Raw genomic sequence first — 12,842 nt, forward strand, 5'->3', positions numbered from 1 at the left:
CCTACCTTTTGACGCCACATACCCTGCTTTTTAGGCGAAAGAACGGAGACTTTCAAAGAGAACTACAACTCCCTGTTGGGCCAGGGGAAAATGAGTCAGCTTCCGCGGGCATCTTGGCCTCTTCGCCTCATGGGAGTTGTAGTTTTCCCATTTGTTTTCTCTCCTAGAAGTGGCTGTAAATTACAGATAGGTAGTAGTTGGCACAGGTCACGTTATAAGTTTATTATATAAGAGAGAGGTGTAGAGCGAGCCTGCGATGCGGCCTCTGTCAGGTCCCTTTAAGGAACACCTGCATGCTCTTCCAATTCAGAACCCCTGGAGCAGGGTTGCCTGGCTACAGCAGAGGCCAGGGGTCATTGCTTTGTTGGAAGTGGAACGTGGGGAGCCAGGAGGGAGGGGATTAGGGCAGGTCCCAGTGGGAATCCCCCCTCCCTCTAAGCCCTCTTTTTCCCCCCTGCTTACTTCCCAGAGACCCAGAGATTATGTCACTGGTTCCCAAAGATAGGGTCAGGTACGTTTAGAAATTGGCCAGAGAGGCAAAGAACTGAGGTGGGAATGTGAAAAGCCTCTCCAGGCACGAGAGGAGGAAAGGGAGTCTCCAGGATCCTAGGGAGGTGGGTGCTGGGGGTCTAGAATCACTGGGGATGGGGTGTTTGGGGTCCAGAGTCCTGAGTTCTCATGTCTGGGTGAAGGAGAGAGGTAGGTATTTGGGGAAGAGAGAGCTGGACTCCTGGGCTCCTGACAGTGACGAAAGCTGGAAACAGGCTGCTGGGTCCCTAGCAAGTGTTGGTGCTGGAATTCGGGCTGCCTGGGCCAGGGGAAAATTTAAAGCTTAAGATCAGGTGTTGAAGGGAAGAGTCCATTGGGATGTTGGGTCTGGGTCCTGACTCCTCATTTTGCTTCTCCAGGATGTCTCAGGAGAATGACACATGGAAGAAAGAGTGAGTGGGGGAAATGAGATGGGCAGGGGTGGAGATGGGGGTGCAAGGGGGAGCTCAAAGTCTGATTATGCCCACACCTACTCAGCTCTGGTCTCATAATGATGTTTGCAGGTTCAGCACCATTGGCCTTGCAGGAAGGGCCTGGGGGCTTGGATTTCTGGGTCCTACCTAAAGGGAGGGAGCTATAAATGAGGACTCCTGGGTCTGAAAGAGGAAGGGATGGGGGGTTTGAGTCCTGGGACAGGAGGGGCCTGGGATCTCTGACTCCTGGATTCTAGACAGGCCAGTGCTGTGAGAAAGAGCTTCAGAACTGGTGGAGCAGGCTCAGGTTCTGCCTCTTCTGTGTCCTCACAAATGTTCAGAACCCTAAGTTGGTCAGGGGGAAGAAGGGGAGGGGCTCTTGGGCAACCAGGGTGCCCTGCTTGCTGTCACTGTGAACCTGCACCTCTCTCAGGGCCCTGGGGGATGAGCTTGCCGCCATGAGGCTGCAGAAGCTGGAACAGCAGGTACTGTGCTCGGGAATCCTGCCACCCCCGACTCTTCCATCTTCCATACCTCCCCAGGGGCCCCACCCCCAGGACTTGCTCTGGGACTCCTGGTCCTCGTTGGTTCTCTCGGAGCCTCAAGTTTTGCAATTGGGAAATGAGAAAATAGGAATTTGGGATCTCAAGTAGCAAACCTTGGTGATGAGACTCCAAAATTTCTAAGGAACAAGGGTTCTGGAGAGCAGGACTCCTAGGTCCTGGGGGAGGAGGGGCCTGGGAGCCAGGACTCCTGGATCTAAGGAAGGAGTTGCTGAGGGACTGAAGGCCTGGAACTCTCCCACCGATGCAGGACGCCCCTTGCCCCAGGCCCTTTCACCCATGTCTTCTGGTCCGGTTCCAACCCTCCCATTCCCGCCCATACACCCTTTTCCCGCTCGCGCAGCGGCGGTTGTTTGAGATGAAGCAGCGACGGAAGCGCCAAGAGCCCCTCATGGTTCAGGCCAATCCTGACGCTTCCCTGCGGCCCCGGCGACCGCGGCAGCGGGAGGAGCGCTTCTCGGGTGACAGCGGTGAGGAAAGGTTCCCAGGGTCGGGCAGGAGCACAGCCCTGGAGGGAGGGGTCTGTGGGAGTGCGGAGCCTAAAGGGCTTAGACGGGAAGGGTCTGGCGGAGCCCTGGTGCGGGGACTTGTAGAGCACGAGAGCGGGGCCTGACAGAACCCTTGGGTGGAGCCCAGGAGAGCCTGAGTGCAGGGCCTGTGAGGGCCCAGGGGAAGGACCTGTGAGAGTTCGGGGGCGGGGTCAGGGAGAGCGCGGGTGCGAGGTGTGGTGCAACTAGAGGTGGGGCCCGAAAGAGTCCTGTGATTGGGCTTGTTAGAGCTCCGGGGCGGAGCCTGGGGCAGCTGGGGACCGCCCAGAAAGTGCTGGGGCGGGGCCTGGAAAAGCTCCGGGTTGCAGTTAGGCAGAAGAAACCTCACTGCTGAAGTAGGCGAAGCCCGAGGGCTGGGACTGGGTTATTTAGAGCCGAGGTACTGGAGAGCCCGCGTGAGATTGTTTACACGCGGAATCGAGACAATTTAGCGGTAGGGCTGTGCTTGTTTGAGTCTTGGGATGGAGTTAGGGTCCTGAGTGGGTCTTGGGGGTTTGGGTAGTCAGTTAATCAGGGAAGATATCTCGGAGACCAGTGAGGAGGCGGATCTTCTCAGATGACCGGAATTTGTACATCGTGTTAATGGGCCTCGCCGTACCTTCTCCCAGGCCCCGGGAACCCTTTCCTTCAGGAGAACGTGCCAGAGACACATCTGCGCCCTGGTGCCCGCAGTGTCCTGAGCACCGTGAGCTGCGGTGGAGATGGCAGTGGCGACCGTGGACCCCTGGTATCGCCGACAGAAACAGGTAATCTCAAATCCCTGGGCCGCCTATACACTGGAACTCCACTCCCACTAGAACCCAGGAGTCTGGAACCTCAGTCCTTGCTCTCCAAAGGACCCCCAGGGGCCCCGTTTCCTTCACACCAAGGAGTCCAGGTCCTGAACCTTCTCCTTCTCCAACACGCAAGAATCTGAATCTCCAGCCCTCTCCTCCCCCAGTATTCAGAAATCCCAGTCTCCAGACCCGCCCCCCCCATCCTGATTACCAGGCAGTTCCGATCTCGAGTTGGAGGAAGTCTCCGTGGAGGATATTCCTGCCTCACCACCTCCTTATGAAGAGCCTCCGGGGACTCGGCGCAGGGGTTGGCCAGCCCGCCAACGACCTGGTAATTTCTGGGACATTGGGTGAAATCTGGTCCCCTGGTCCATGTGGCAAATCCTCCCCCTTTTTGGTAACAGCTTTGTCGAGATATATTTCACATACTATACAATTCACTCATTTAAAGTTTACAATTCCATGGTTTTCAGTATATTTACCAAGATGTGCAACAATTACCACAATGAATTCTAGAACATTATCATCACCCACAAAAGAAAGCCCTATACCTTTTATCAGTCAACCCCCCCCCCCCACAATTTCTCCCAGACCTAAGTAACCACTAATCTAATTTCTGTCTCTTTAGATTTGCCTATTTTGGATATTTCTATATTCATATGTAGAATAATACAGTATATAATCGTTTGTGATTGACTTCTTTTGCTTAGCATGCTTTCAATGTTCACCTATGTTGTAGCATTATCAGTATTTCATTCCTTTTTATTTCTTAATATTCCACTGTGGTGACATTTCCTTTTATTCTCATGACATGATCAACGATTTCAATAACAGGACTCTGGGTTACCACTCCAAACTTCGCTCCCTCCTCCCGGATGCTCTCTGTGGGACATGGGAAAGAGAGGACTCTAACTACTCCCTGTCCTTAGATCCAGAGAGCAGTCAAAGACAGTAGGGTTCGGAAACCCAGGGGTTCTGGCCTTCTCCAGCTAGCACTGATGACCTTGTCCCGAGCTCCTGGGACCCAGGTGTCCTGAGCTCAGTCTTCTTCGGGCTTCTTCCACCCTTTAGGGGGCAGTGCTGAGGACGAGAGCGAATCCCAGGATGTTGGAGATGAACACGAGGTGCCCAGTCCGAGACCAAACCCTGGAATGGTTGGTGACGGGGGCCATGGAGACTTAGCCTCCAACAAGGTGGGAGGTGGCACAGGCAATAAGGACATAGGAGGAGGAGGGCTAGTTTCGGACTCTAGTGGGGACGGGACTCTAAAATTCTGCAGCCCAGTCAAGGGCCCTTTTTACTGGTGAGTGGAACCTGTTATGTTTGGGCTAGCAGAGGCGCACCATTTATTGAGTCAATCTAGAGGATTTGAATTGATGTGAGTATATACATTAAAACCCAGCCCCTTGAAAGGCAGCGAGCTTTGGAAAGGGTGAGAAAGGGCCAACTGGCCCTCACTTTGCTACTGATGAAAGTGAGATAGTTTCAGTTGAGTAGACCCAATGAACATTGGTATTAGAGGAATGGGCAATGCTTTCAAAGGCATTCTCCAATCGGTAGGTGGAATGGGTGTGGCTGCAGAGGGAGGCTAATGGTGCTGGCCAATCAACACTTGAAGAGGGCTTGGTGGGGTGGGCCCCTTGAATGTACTGGCCAATCAGAAAGTGGCTTAGATGCTTGACCAATAGACAGAAAACTCGGTCGAAAGAGGGCGTAACCCTGAGTTGGAATGGCCAATCGCTAGTTGGCAAGGCGTTGGGGGGGGGGGAGGGCGGGTCTCGGCTGTCCCTCAACTTGAATTTGGCACGTGGGCTAGGGCGAAGACCTGCAAGAGAAGAAAGAGGAGTCGGAGTCTACAGTGAGGAACTTCCCATGGGCGACCGACGAAGAGGTGTCCGAGGCCCCGGAAGGCGCGGGCGGCGCGGGCAACAGCGATGTGGGGAGCTCGCTCCGCTGGCCTCCCCGCGCCCCAGGCCCTCGGCTGGGCGAGGACATGGAAGCGTATGTGCTGCGGCCAGCGCTGCGCGGTCGCACGGTGCAGTGTCACATCAGCCGCGACAAGCGCGGGGTAGACAAGGGCATGTTCCCTTTCTACTATCTCTACCTGGAGGCGGCCGACGGCAGAAAGGTACGGTCTGGTAGCCTCGGAAGCAAGTCCCACCTCCCAAGGGCAAGTCCCGCCCCTTTCTGAGCGAGGTTAAGACTTAGGCGAATCCAGGCCTTGCTCGTCATTGAACTAGGACTAGTCAGCTCCAGCGCCAAGTCCTGCCTTTCACAGCACTAGGATTCTTTCCTCTCAGAGCCCGATAGGCCCTCCCCATCCCATAATCCAGCCCTGTCCACTCTCGAGTTGGGCCCGCCTTTCTCAAGGCTAGGCCGCGCTCTGTCGGAAGGTCCCAAGCCCCACCCCTTACAGACCCTCGTGAGGTACTGGCCTCATCTTTTTCGATCCAAGTCTGGTCCCTCAGTGAGCCTTCTGTGTTATCAGGCCCCACCCAATCCTGGGACAGGCCCCGCCTCTCAGGAGCCAAGCCCCTTGCTTCGTGGATTTTCCACCCAAAGCCAAGCGACCCCCCTCTCAGTCTGGCCATTCCTGTCTCAAGTGTGGCCGCTTCTCCTCAATTACTCATTCTCTCCCAGAAAGAGGCTTTTCCCCTACTCAGTGCCAGACCTGGTTTTTCCCCGATGAAACACGTACTGAAGTCCTGCTGCGATGTTCCAAGTGAGGCTCTTCCCTATTCTCCAAAGCCAGGCCCTGCCTGCCAGTCAGGCTCGCCCCTCCCTGGGCTCAGCCCCAACCCTGAACCCAATGGCCGAAGGAATAAGAGGCAGATATTAAGATGTGAAATGGGGCTTCCCTGGTGGCGCAGTGGTTGAGAGTCCGCCTGCCGATGCAGGGGACACGGGTTCGTGCCCCGGTCCGGGAAGATCCCGCGTGCCGCGGAGCGGCTGGGCCCGTGAGCCATGGCCGCTGAGCCTGCGCGTCCGGAGCCTGTGCTCCGCAACGGGAGAGGCCACAACAGTGAGAGGCCCGCGTACCGCAAAAAAAAAAAAAAAAAAAAAAAAGATGTGAAATGAAGCTCCCCATTCAGGACCCAGCTGATGACTTCCTTCAGTGAGAACCGCATCTCCCAGCAACCTTGGGACGCTTATTGCTCCATTACCCTTTCCTCTGTCTTGGGGACCTGGTGTTTCCTTGTCTTTGGACCCCTCGCCCTAGCCAAATACCAGAAATCGATTCTAATGGGCTGTTTCTCAAATCCACAGCACTTCCTTCTGGCTGGGCGCAAGAGAAAAAGGAGCAAAACCTCTAATTACCTCGTCTCCCTGGACCCCACAGACCTATCTCGGGATGGGGAAAATTTTGTGGGCAAAGTCAGGTGGGCAGAGTCCTGATGTGTGTGACAAACAGGTGGCAGAGGGCCGGGGGTTGGGGGGGAAGGGGACAATTGAACTACATTTCCCAGCGGGCTGTAGAGTACAAGTTCCACCTGCCCTACAATTTTTTCTCTTGGGGACTGATGGGTTTTGTAGTTCTTCAAGTTGCAACCCCAGGGTGGTTGGGAATAGAACTGAAGGCTTTGGAGCAGAGGCTGGCATTTAAGACATTTGACTTCTTGAGAGACACGGGGCTGGCATTCCTAAGTTCCTGTGGGAGAAGAGGGCTGGGATATGTGAGTTCTTTTGTCTTGGAAGGGCGTTCCTAAAGGGCCAAGGCAGGAGGCTAAAATCATGGCTCACCAAAGAAAGAGAGGGGCCTGGGACTAGATACATGGAACATGGGACATGAATCTTTTGTAGAGGATTGATTGGAAGAGTTCATGAGATGACATGGGAAAGCAGTTAATGTAAAATAGGAATAATTATTATGTTTATCTGACCACTTCCCTCCTGGAGCAGATCTAATGTCTTGGGCACCAAATTCACCATCTTCGACAATGGGGTGAATCCAGAAAGGAAGAATTTTGTCCCAGAGACTGCTCGGATCAGGGAGGAGCTGGGGGCTGTGTGTTATGTGAGTGTCTGGGAGACGAGAGAGAGTGGAGCAGGACGGTGGGGAGGGAGAAAGAAGAAGGCCAAATGGAGCATACTACCCTCAGGAGACCAACATCTTGGGATTCCGAGGGCCCCGGAAAATGACTGTGATCATTCCAGGAATCGACGCCCAGAACCAGAGAATCAGTGTCCAGCCACAAAATGTGAGTCCGCCAAGGTTGAGTCTCTGGGTCAATGGGGAGGAAGGGCTGGGGGACCGGCCATAGGTCCTAAGGGGAGAGGGAGCCGATGGACTGCATAAGGTCATATATGAAGCCGGGAGGACTGTGTCAGACTTGTTTCTCAGGAAGGAGAGCCTAGGGACTCAAAATTCTGCGTCTGGAGGAAAAAAGCTTGTTGGTAGTTGGTTAACCACGTCCCCACTTTACCCTCTAGGAACAGGAGTCGCTATTGAGTCGCCTCCAACGGGGGGCCAACCAGGGGCTGGTCCTGCTGCAAAATAAAGCCCCATCGTGGAGCGACGAGAGCGGCGCCTACGTGCTCAATTTTCATGGTCGCGTCACTAGGACCTCGATCAAGAACTTCCAGATCGTGCATCCGGATGACCGTGAGTTCCTAGGAACTGGTTTACCTGGGCAAGGGAGCAGGACAAGAACTACTTCTCCCATTAGCACTTGAGCGTTTTTCTAGGCAGGGCCGACTCCGCGCTATTGCAAAGCCTATTGGGAAGTGTAGTTTACAAGGCCCTCTGCCATATAAACTGCACTTCCGGAGGATTCCGCGCATAGTGAGGGCGCCGCACAGCCTCTCGGGAGTCGTAGTTCTCGCGGCTCAGAGGCCCGCGGCAGGGAAATGACACCCGCTCCCCTTAGTTCCTGACTTCCTTCTCAGCGGACTACCTGGTGCTCCAGTTCGGTCGCGTAGCCCCAGACACGTTCACCATGGACTTCCGCTTCCCACTGTGTCCGCTCCAAGCCTTCGCCATCTGCTTGTCCAGTTTCGATGGGAAGCTGGCATGTGAGTAGTTCAATGAAATACTCTCATCAGCTTGTGTGCCTGCTCATTTGGAGAAAGGGCCCCAGCGTGCCTTCTTTTGTACCAGTTTACGAATAACCAACACTTATTAGACGCCGCCTGAGTGCCCCGTCCTGTGCTCTAGGCAGTGGGCTGTTCGGCAGCACTTGCTCTCCTGAAATCACAGTCCGATCATGGGGGATGGGTCTTAAACAAAAAAAAAATCAAAATGCTCGTCTGCTATGAATGAGGAAGGCACACAAGTTGGCTGGGTCAGAGCAAGATATCTCTTAAAAAAAAAAAATTTCATCTACATCTGAAGAATCACAAGGAACTAGCTGAGCCAGAGGGGTCAGGGACGGGAACAGACAGTAGCCACAGCTCATACAGAGGTCTTAAGGTAGAAGGGGGCTTGGTCGGTTTGGGAATGAAAGGATAGTGTAGCAGGAGCCTGGGGAACCAATGGGGAGGGACAAGGTGTGAGGCTCGATAGGGTGCAGGATGTTTGGACCATTCTTTTTTTTTTTTTAATTAACTAATTAATTTTATTTATTTATTAATTTTATTTTTTATTTTTGGCTGTGTTGGGTCTTCATTGCTGTGCGCCGGCTTTCTCTAGTTGTGGCAAGCAGGGGCTACTCTTCGTTGTGGTGCGTGGGCTTCTCATCCCGGTGGCTTCTCTTGTTGCGGAGCATGGGCTCTGGCCACATGGGCTTCAGTAGTTGCGGCACGCAGGCTCAGTAGTTGTGGCACGCAGGCTCAGTAGTTGTGGCATGTAGGCTCTAGAACGCAGGCTCAGTAGTTGTGGTGCACGGGCTTAGTTGCTCCATGGCATGTGGGATCTTCCCAGACCAGGGCTCGAACCCGAACCCGTGTGCCCTGCATTGGCAGGCGGATTCTTAACCACTGAGTCACCAGGGAAGCCCCCCACCCCCCACCCCCGGCCACTTTTGTTTGAACTGCTGTGAAGAGTTCTAAGCTGGTGAGGTAAAGTAGGATGGGTAATTGGAAGACATCCATGAGAGTGAGAATAAATACTAGCCAACACTTATGTTATTTGACAAACATTGTTTTAATTATGACTTCCTTTGGGGCCTTACAAACTCATAAGGTATATGCAATTGTTAGCCGCATTTTACAGATAAGGAAACTGAGTCTATGGACACATGATTTATAAATGTGAAATCAGGCCCACTCATAAATGTGAAAGCTTTGAGGAACTCACCACATCTGCCAGTAGGAGGATGAGTCTTTGTATTCCAAGGACACACAGAAAACTGGAGCTTAACCCTTTTTTGGTGAGTCCAGTTCCCAGCTGCCTTGGGGAGATAACTGTCCGGGGTTTAATCAAATATAGGTGGAAGCCAAAGAAAAACGACAAAAGCCACCAGTCCTTAGTTCAAAAGAAGCCTCGGAATGGGAAGAGGGATGATGGGAAATGTAATTTATCCTCTATTGAGAGGCTCGCCTTTATGCTGTTCTCTCGCAACTGTTTTGGGGACCCAGGAGTAGTGGATGGTGTCAGTTCAGACACACACGGAGACGCTGCTCACTATGAAAAGCTTTATTCCTTATATAAATCAACACTTAAAAATAAATAGTTAATAACACGAAAACTACTTCATCTTAGCCACGCCTCCCACTGAGGTCCAGGCAAGGAGACACACAGGGAGGAGATGGAGAGGCCAGAATGTGGCTCAAAGGTGTGGTCTGCATGGGGACATGGGTAAGGTCGGAGTAGGGGCAGGTATGGTGGCCAGAGAAGTGGGAGGGTTCCCGAGGCGTGCCCAGGCCCTGGCCCGGGCGGCAGGGGTGAGGTAGGGACCCAGCTCCTCTTGGGCTTGGGCGATGCGTCGGGCAAAGCGGCTGCGATCCCGGGCGAACTGCTCCCAGGGGCCTCTGCGGGCGGCCTGGGCGGGTCCCGCCCAGACAGCCAGGAGATGGACGGAGACCTTCTCAGAGAAGCGCACCTGGAGATGGACCGTCACAGACATGGGGAGACACAGAGATACAGACACAATATACAAACGGCCACAGGTTGCGGGGTGTGGGGAGAGGCAGGGAGACAGAGAGAGAGAACCAAACAAAAATTAGCTGCACAACAGCGCTTGTTATCTGGCTAGTCATTCACCCACCAGCGGATCCTCCATCTGACTCACTGAAGATGGAGGTAGTTCCCTGGGGTTGACATCAGCACAGCTGCTCCTTCATCCCACAAGGGCCCAGCCTCTTGCAAAGGATTGCATTACAGTGAACACAGCCGTCCCAACGGAGCTCACATGCAACCCTCTGCAACACGGGGGACCCAGGAATCGGGGCCTCCAGCCCTTTGGCCCCCAGGCCCAGGAGTTTCAGCTCCCAGCCCTCTCCTCGCTAACCTCAAGAATCTGAGCCCTCAGCACCCACCTTTCTGGTCTTCAGGGGAGGCTCAGCGTCCCGATGCCTGGTGGGGGTTTCTGCAGACTTGAGGCGCATTTGCAGACGGAGGGGCAGCCGAGGAGGAGCCCAAGGAGGTGGGGCCTTCTCTCCAGGTAAATAGATGGCCACTCGGAAGGGGCAGGGCTCAGCTTCTCCCCACTCTGTGGCAGCTTCCCCTCCCTCTGTTTCCTCTCCAGGCTGATATATCCGGTCCCTGAAGAGGGCACTCTGGGTCTGAAGGGAGGGACTTGGTTCCAAGTCAGCTGCTTCTGATTCATCATCTTCATCCTCATTCTCACCCTCACACTCAGTTTCCTCCTCTGTGTCCTCTCCTGGTCGGTACACCCAGGCCCTCAGGAAGGCACTTGTGTGTGGGATGGAAGAGGAAGCCTCAGCTTCTCCTGAATCACTGTCCTCCTCCTCCTCTTCCTCCTCTGTGATCTCACTGGATTGGTGCTGCCAGGTCCTGAGCAGGGGGCTCTGGGCTGGAACTGGGGAGTGTGGCTCTGGGTCAGCTTCTCCTTTCTCAGCTTTTATGGGCTTCTCCTCCTCAGGCTCCTCTCCTGACCAACACTCCCAGGCCCTGAGGTGGGAGCCTGCAGATGGGGGGCAAATGGAGGTCTTCGTGGCTGCTTTATTCTCTGTTCTTTCTTCCTCTGTGGCTCCATCCACGGGGCAGCACACCCAAGCTCTGGGCTTGGATCCCAGAGCTAAGGGAGAGGCAGATGTTCTAGGAGCTTCTTTATTTACAGCTTCTTCATCATCCTCCTCTTCCTCCACCCCTGGACAACATTCCCAGGGTGATGGAGGAAAAGAGAACGTGATCACTTCTTCATCTTCAGTAACCCCTTCTTCCTTAGCTTCCTCCTCCCCAGGAAGGTCTTGCAGGGATGTTACCAGAAGGCTGGGGCACAGGGGAGCAGGCTGGCCATCCATAAATTCACTTCCCTGCTCTCTAGGGATACTGGTTGCTTCTTCCCTGCCATACTCTTCGTCATCATTATCTGAAAGTCCCCAGGCTTCAAGAAGAGAACACTTGGTTTCCAGGTCAGGGCAGGCCCCCCGGGATGCTTCTCCATCCTTCTCAGCTGCTCCACTGTCTCCAGTCTCCTCTTGAGGGTGCCTGCCCTTGGGGGCATGGTGAGTGGCCAGAGAAGCTTTAGCTTCTCCCTCCGGGACAGCTTCTCCCTGATCTGTTCCGGTTACTGCTTCCACCAACCAGGGCTCTGGAGATCTTGGGCCTCTCAGGTGGCTCCAGGCCCAGCTGAGAAGGCCCACCAGCGGGGACACGAGGTAGAAGGGGTGGGTATCCCTCCAGGGGGCAGGCTGATGGGGCACTTGGCCTGGGGCCATCTGTCTGGACTGGAAAAAAGGGAGAAAAAAAAGGAATCAAGTGGGGCTTCCCTGGTGGCGCAGTGGTTGAGAGTCCTCCTGCCGATGCAGGGGACACGGGTTCGTGCCCCGGTCCGGGAAGATCCCACATGCCGCGGAGCGGCTGGGCCCGTGAGCCATGGCCGCTGAGCCTGCGCTCCGCAACGGGAGAAGCCACAACAGTGAGAGGCCCGCGTACCGCAAAAAAAAAAAAAAAAAAAAAAAGGAATCAAGTTTAGAAGCCATTTAGGGGATAGTATCAGAGGATGACCCTGAGTCATAGCAACGGAAACAGTAACACAAATAGCAACAGGAGAGTCCCTGCCCCACATTCCTTTCTGATCCCAGCCACTCCCATCTCTGTCCCTTGTTTCGCCACCTCTTCTCTCAATACCCAAGAGTCTGGGTCTCAACAAGCCCCTAGCCCCATCTGCTCTCACCCATTAAGTCCTAGTCCCAAGAAAAGAGAACACAGGTCCTCTACTTGCTTCTCTTGGGGACAAAGTCCTGGTCCCTGCTTCTCGCCCCCTCCTGAGGATTGACAAATCAGACCCCCATCACCCTCCTCCCTCGGAGACTCAAAAATTCCGATCCCCAGATGGTTCCTTCATTGGGGACCCAAGAGCCTGGCTACCAGAACCCTCCTCCGTCTGGCTCAGGACTCCAAGTTCCCAATTCCTTCTGCTTCCGAAGTCTGAGCCCTAGGGTCCGTCCCACCCCTCCATACACAAGAGTTCAGGTTCCCAGGCCCTCCTTAGGACCCAGGAATCCGGGCCCCGAACCCTCCTATTTCGGAACCCTGAAGTCCGAGCTCCCTCCTCATGACTGACCAGCAGTCTGACCCCAGCCCCCAAACCCCTGGGGACCTACGTGTTCCGACCCCCCAACTCACCGGCTCGGGACCGTGCGTCACCCTGGGGGCAGGAGCGCCGGCTGGGGCTGCCGCAAGCGATCACAGGTTCGGACGGCTCGGGAGGCCAGCGCGTTCATCTCGCCCTCCGGCGTTGGGCTCAGGGACTCAAGTTGTCACCGGCTGCTGCAAGTGCTGTCGCGACAAACGGGCGCGGGATCGTGCCGGGAGACGCAAAAAGACAAACAAGTGGGAAACTAAGCGGGTTTGCGCTGACGCTACCCGCAGGGCTTTTATAGGCCAACGCTGCCGGACGTGCTAACGCCAAGAGGGGAGGCGGGGTT

At 54.7% G+C, this 12,842-nt stretch overlaps 2 protein-coding genes across 2 annotated transcripts; one reads left to right on the forward strand and one right to left on the reverse strand.

Moving 5' to 3' along the window:
* Window positions 1-909: 909 nt before the first annotated feature.
* Window positions 910-7,870, forward strand: TULP2 (TUB like protein 2; the record flags this gene model as incomplete). Its single annotated transcript, XM_082677602.1, has 12 exons — window positions 910-941; window positions 1,396-1,447; window positions 1,869-1,986; window positions 2,682-2,819; window positions 3,064-3,180; window positions 3,921-4,042; window positions 4,666-4,977; window positions 6,117-6,229; window positions 6,750-6,864; window positions 6,950-7,048; window positions 7,281-7,452; window positions 7,737-7,870. 12 exons carry the CDS (start codon window positions 910-912, stop codon window positions 7,868-7,870), a joined length of 1,524 nt encoding a protein of 507 aa, XP_082533728.1.
* Window positions 7,871-9,408: 1,538 nt separating this feature from the next.
* On the reverse strand, window positions 9,409-12,748 carry PPP1R15A (protein phosphatase 1 regulatory subunit 15A). Its single transcript, XM_082676887.1, is given in 4 exon segments — window positions 9,409-9,577; window positions 9,580-9,829; window positions 10,266-11,634; window positions 12,541-12,748. Coding segments are annotated over 3 exon segments (1,707 nt in total). The 5' UTR covers window positions 11,631-11,634; window positions 12,541-12,748; the 3' UTR covers window positions 9,409-9,485.
* Between the last annotated feature and the right edge of the window lie 94 nt (window positions 12,749-12,842).

Source organism: Grampus griseus (assembly GCF_964374135.1).
Source record: "Grampus griseus genome assembly, chromosome: 19".
Taxonomy (NCBI): Eukaryota; Metazoa; Chordata; class Mammalia; order Artiodactyla; family Delphinidae; genus Grampus; species Grampus griseus.